The 6390-nt window shown below is 30.7% G+C and overlaps 1 protein-coding gene across 1 annotated transcript in view; it reads right to left on the reverse strand.

Annotated features, from left to right (window-relative positions):
• The window catches only part of LOC106462721 (cyclin-I-like), a 36780-nt gene extending 32809 nt beyond the window's left edge, over nucleotides 1–3971 (reverse strand). Inside the window, exons 1-2 of the mRNA XM_013922666.2 lie at nucleotides 3770–3971; nucleotides 1639–1816 (exon numbers count right to left, since the gene is read on the reverse strand). Coding sequence (XP_013778120.1) covers nucleotides 1639–1752 — 114 coding nt within the window. The 5' untranslated portion in view covers nucleotides 1753–1816; nucleotides 3770–3971. The remainder of the gene's footprint in view (nucleotides 1–1638; nucleotides 1817–3769) is intronic.
• Between the last annotated feature and the right edge of the window lie 2419 nt (nucleotides 3972–6390).

A 6390-nucleotide genomic window follows, 5' to 3' on the forward strand; every position in this document is an offset into this window, starting at 1 on the left:
TATGGATTATTAGCTAAAATTTTATGCTATTCTAATTGACATAAAATAAACAAAAAGTAGTTTAATAACATTTTGAATGTAAAACACTAAAACTTTGTGTCATGCAAAGTAAAGGGTACCCGGGTCGATAAGGTTAACAATTTTCTGCTTTCTCTCATCTAACCCTCCTATAATCAAATTAACTAGTCTTTCCCAAAACACTACAGATATGAATTTCTTAAAGTGTGGCACCTTATCAAAAGATTTTTAAAAATCTACACAAGTACACAACAAAAAAAATTTTTTTTTCTGAATAATATATTTAAACCTATGCTTCAAAAGCAAATATTACCCCAAATATTGATGTTCTATAATTTATATTTTAAGTTCTGTGTACATAGTCACTTTTGCTAAGGATAGTTTCTCATCAAAGGCTAACCCATATATTTGATTCTGGATGTTTTGTTAATGTTAGTGTTCATTTGATTCTGGTTATTTGTTTCATGTGGTATTTACTTGATTCTGGTTGTTCTTTTAATGTTAGTGTTCATTTGATTCTGGTTATTTGTTTCATGTGGTATTTACTTGATTCTGGTTGTTCTTTTAATGTTAGTGTTCATTTGATTCTGGTTATTTGTTTCATGTGGTATTTACTTGATTCTGGTTGTTCTTTTAATGTTAGTGTTCATTTGATTCTGGTTATTTGTTTCATGTGGTATTTACTTGATTCTGGTTGTTCTTTAAATGTTAGTGTTCATTTGATTCTGGTTATTTGTTTCATGTGGTATTTACTTGATTCTGGTTGTTCTTTAAATGTTAGTGTTCATTTGATTCTGGTTATTTATTTCATTTAGTATTTATTTGATTCTGGTTGTTCTTTAAATGTTAGTGTTCCTTTGATTCTGGTTATTTATTTCATTTAGTATTTATTTGATTCTGGTTGTTCTTTAAATGTTAGTGTTCCTTTGATTCTGGTTGTTCTTTTGAAGTATCTTGAATTTTAGAGGAAAGTTTTACATCACAGGAAGCTTAATTGGTTTCAATCATTTTATTATTGAACTTTTCTAATTGAAAATAATAGTTTTTGTTTTTAAAATTAATTTTCATATAAGGTACACCATTTTAAAACTTCAATAGGAGCTGTTTCAATATATCTGAGAATTATATGCAATATCAGTGGTAATGGATCAGTACTTTATGTCTTTTATTTAGAGAAAAAAGCCTGAGCTTACCATTATAATCAAAAATGTAATAATCAGAATCATTAATTTCAATTAGTTGATAAATTTTACACCAATTGTTTAATTGTAATTTCAATTACTTAACATTAAACAATGTAATCATTGCTTATGGGTAACAAATTATATCAATTAACTGAGTTAATCTACCACCTCTAATATAAAGTGTGTAGTGTGGTGGTAGTAGTATAAAATCAGATGGGCCAAATGGCTCCTTTTTATCCCTTGAAAATAAAATGCAAGTCATTACAATTTACAGGCAAGCCTAAACAAAGAGCTGCAGAGGCATCATAAATGTATCTTACTAAAAGTTAGGCTTTACACACAGTGTTGCAAGTTTCACTATTCCAATGTATATTATTATTAACTAATTCCTAGTATCTCTGCTAAGTTTAGTATCTTCAAGATTTTTTTAGCTCACCTCTAGAGTGTGTGTTTTGTACAGAGAGGGGTTCCACTCCTCCTTCTCCTTAGAGAGAGCCTGCTGTAGCATGAATATCACTCTCTCAGGAGTCAAATCCAATTTTACTTGCATTCTGACACACCCTTTCTACCAAAAGTGGAGTCACCCACTTGTCAGCACACCCTCCTTCCCTGACCTAGTGATATAAAAACACAATAAGATTAGATTACCTGAACATACTTGTAGCATAAAACCTGACTGTAAAAGTATTCCATGTTCTGGCTTATGAAAAATTATATAGATCATAGATTCAACAAAATTGCCTTTATACAATTATAAACTAAATAGTCAATAAGTGACAGGTTCTTGAAAAGTGTATTTGAATGGACACAATGAGAGAGAACAAGATTTCAGAAGACATGTAATTTAATGTCTGTAAATGGACAGTAAAGATGAGTTTATGTGAACCTGTTTTTAAAATACTTGTAGATTATTTCTCAGCATAAAATAAGAAGCCATTCTTTATAAGGCAAATATTAAGCTCTTCCAACATGTACCTTTAATAAACCCATCTGTTTTCACCTTTTTTTTTTGTAAGGAAATATTTTCCCAATAAATAATTTTAAAAAAACCTTGTAATTTCAGTGATTAAAAAACAAAGTTCCAATAAGGACTCTTAACATGTATAATGGATATATAACTTAGATATTTTAAACAAATAGTCTTTAATCTTTTCAAGTACAATAAATAAAATGTTTAATAACATTTTAACTTAAAACTTATAGAAAAATTTTATCATAACTTACAAGAATTATTGCTAAAAATAAAGCAGCAGCACAATTATAATGCAGTATTTCACATAAGTAACACAGAGAGAAATTGAAATGTAATTTTGCCATAAAGTAAAATAATTTTACTTCAAATCAGAAGTGAAAGCCCTGAATATACTAGTAGTAAAAAGTTTGCATATATAAGCAGATAAATTATATTGTATTTGCTGCTGGTCTTCTATAAAACAGTAACAGTTAGATTAAATACAGACATAACACTGCAGGAATTAATTTTGTAAAACATTAAAGAACCATTGAAAATAGAAATCATTCATATTCACTGCCAATTTTAGATTTAGCACCCAATTCTGGACCAAAAACATTAAACAAGCACAACTTTGTTAATTTTTTGCAATATAATGTTTTATGTATTATTTATATGGGTCTAATTAAAACATTTTTATTAAAATATTTGGAATATTTTTTCATGCAATTCTTCAGGTAGTTGTTAATTGATTCTAAGTACTGCTACATTTGTGTTTTTGTTGGAGAAATGTGTTTCATCATCCTCACAAGGCTTCCAATGCAAAAGTTAACATATAATGACATAAGACTAGAAGCAATATTTTGTAGATTGCATGAAATTCGTGCAATTGTGTAGTTCTCAATCTCGGTAACATATTCTTGTTAGCAGTATGCAAAAATGCAGATTCTAATGATTTTACTTTTATAATTGTTAAATATTGCTGTTATGTTTCATCATACTTCACTTTTATTTTTAATTTAAATACTAGTGTTAACTAATATTTTTGTTACGAAGTTCAAAGCACTGTATTATATACAACATTATAAAATACAAGTATATTACACCAAATCTGTGTTTTGAAAAAGCGATAAAAATTGATGATATTCTATCTGTACAAGCTTGTAACTGCAAATCAATAAAACTTCTATACAGCGCTTTAAACTTCGTTGCAAAAGTATCAATTAACACTAGTCTTTAGTTTACGTTTAACTTAAAAGTTAAAACTTAAACTTAAAGTGATGAAATGTATGGTTTTAAAAATTAATAAAATTGAAAGTTTTGAAGGCCTTGGCACTTATATTATAATAAGGGCCAAAGTCTTCAAAAACGTACATTTATGTCCTTTAAACCCTGACAAAGAATACAAGATTTAAAACAAAATCTGTTAATATAAATATTATAAGAATATAATCTACTTCTATCAATACTTCAGCCTGTGTTGGTTACTCAACTTACTGACAGTAGTACTCGTAATAATAACGTTAGTTAACTTACATTCAACTTACAACTAAGTGCATTACAATTTACAGCGGAGTAATAAACTAGTAACAATTACAATAAATAAGACACTAACCTCAGTTCTCTTCCGTAAAGGAATTTCGTAAAACGTGATCATGCGTATTTTAAGCAAAAAATAATGTATAACCTCTAATAAAATTTAAAAGAATGTGACAAAATGTCTAACAAAGCTTTCATTGTTATAATACTCGTTCGACTCTTCTGTTTTCCAAATGTCATTCAGGACGTCTTCCTCTGATCATAGACAGCTGACAGAAATATTCAAACTCTATTGGTCTATGCATTTACGTCATTCAAGAATCCTGTCTATAACCGCAGGTTTATTCGTCTACATAGATATAATGCGTAGTAATTGTTTACTGTTTTGAAAAAAAATGTATATTTTCACATATTCTGTAATTATATTCCAAAAACTTAACATATAAGTTATCTTTACAGTAAAACTATATAAATTTACGTTATAACTCTTTTATGTAGCGTTCTACACCAATGACTCACTTCTGTCTGTGACGTAACAAAGAAAAATTGGAAATAAAGTTTTCGACTTTTCAAATCAATTATTATATTTTAACAGTTTTATACTTTATGTGAGTTTTATTACACAAATGTCATTATTTAACTTATGAATATATATTATCTTCTCCAGCTCACGACAATTTATACACTGAAAGAAAACCAGATTTAAACCAAGCTCTGGTGATTTTTAAAACGACGGTTGTGACCACACCCACTTTTCTATATTGACAAATATAATCTTTTTATTTTGGCCTGATAAAATGTTTACACAATTTCAAATGAAATGAAACGCATCTGATAAAAATATTTTTAATTATTATTTAAAAAAAAACTGATTTAATTTTTTTTTTTGAAAAGAACATTATTTGATAAAAAATATAGTGATTAAAACAATTCAAATATGTGTTATGCAGATCGTGACAAAAAGTACAAAGTTCTGTCTAATGTGCCTATTGTAGATCATAGCATAGCAAAAATATTACTTCGAACTAAAGATAGCCAGGTGGTTAGGGCGCTCGACTCGCAATCTGCGGGTCGCGGGTTCGAATCCCCGTCACACCAAACATGCTCGCCATTTTAGCCGTGGGGCGTTATAATGTGACGGTCAATCTACTATTCGTTGGTAAAAGAGTAGCCCAAGAGTTGGCGGTGGGTGGTGATGACTAGCTGCCTTCCCTCTAGTCTTACACTGCTAAATTAGGGACGGCTAGCGCAGATAGCCCTCTTGTAGCTTTGCGCGAAATTCAAACGAACAAACAAATCAAACTAAAGAATACCTCACTATAAAGGTGTAGTACCGAACTTTACTATGCACTATGCGTTAGCTCTCCCTTTAAATAAGTTATTTTTAAATTATTATATTGTTGCGTCAGCGAGTCACATGACCACTGTGGCGCCCTCTAGTTTCTAGAACTATCTTGTTCTTTCAGGAATGCTCTAGTATTTACTAGTAGGGTAGGCTGGTATATATATAAGAGGAGATAGATAGTGAGTAATTGATCTGCGGTCGGAGTATTATTGACGTTCGTTGCTATAGCGTTTGTTTAGCGCGATTGTTGATGTTGAGTGTATCGGTTAAGTTATATTCGGAAAGAATAAACTAGTTTTATTAAGTAAAGACTTGTGTCGTTAAAGTTTCGTTGGAACGAAGTTACGAAAAAATCAATTAACAAACGGAGACGTAACAATATTTTTCATCGTTCTCTTTTGACGGCAATGAATTGTTTCAGTAAATTATTCAACTATCCATAATGTTTGGAGACGGCTTGAATGGGTAATGAAGAAAAAACTTTAATATAAGTTTAACATAACAGCAAATGTACAACATTTCGACAAGGTTTTGATGATGACGTACAACCTATGCTTTTAACCAAATATTTCAAACTTGGACTCATCTGTCCATATCACCCTTTTCTAATCATCAACAGTCGAGTTTTTGTACATTTTAGCAAATTTCAGTCTCTTGACAATACTTCGGGATTGAAGTAATGGTTTTTAAACTGCTACATGACCAAATATTCTATTCTCGTTGAGTCTTCATGATACTGTAGACACTTTTCTGTCATTTGGTACACGGTCGTTTATCTCAAGCTTGAGATCAGTGGCAGTCTTTCTTTTATCCAGAAGGCTGCATAAATGAAGATACTTAACATCAGTATTGTTACGTCTCTGTGTTCGGTTGTTAATTTTCCGTATAAATTGCCGATGAAACTTCAGCGATACAAGTATTTTCTTAAATAAAACTAGTTTATTATTTCTTAATTCAACTTTGCAATACACTTAATTTCCACAGCCACTTTAAATTAAACACACGCTATAATTCACAACGAACGATTCACGCGCTTTGCTTACGTCACTACCGCGCTTGACTTAATTGTCCGTCTCTATATCTGCCTTTCTGCAATTTAATTTCGATTAATTGTCTGGCGCACTTATATACAAGAAAAGAGGGCGCCTAGCAAGTACTGGATTATTCGTGTGGTTCTCCGATCTTTCTAGAACTCATTACGTGTTACCAGTATCACGTGACTTCCGCTGTCGTAACAGTATCATTGAGTTTAGGAATTCTGGCTCTTCCTTTCCTGTTTTCAAATTAACCTGTCTCGGTCTCACGATCTAGGGTGTACTTGACAGTGTTTGTGGAGCATTTCAAGTCTGCAG

The sequence above is a fragment of the Limulus polyphemus genome, unplaced genomic scaffold (genome assembly GCF_000517525.1).
Source record: "Limulus polyphemus unplaced genomic scaffold, Limulus_polyphemus-2.1.2 Scaffold1232, whole genome shotgun sequence".
Lineage (NCBI taxonomy): Eukaryota > Metazoa > Arthropoda > Merostomata > Xiphosura > Limulidae > Limulus > Limulus polyphemus.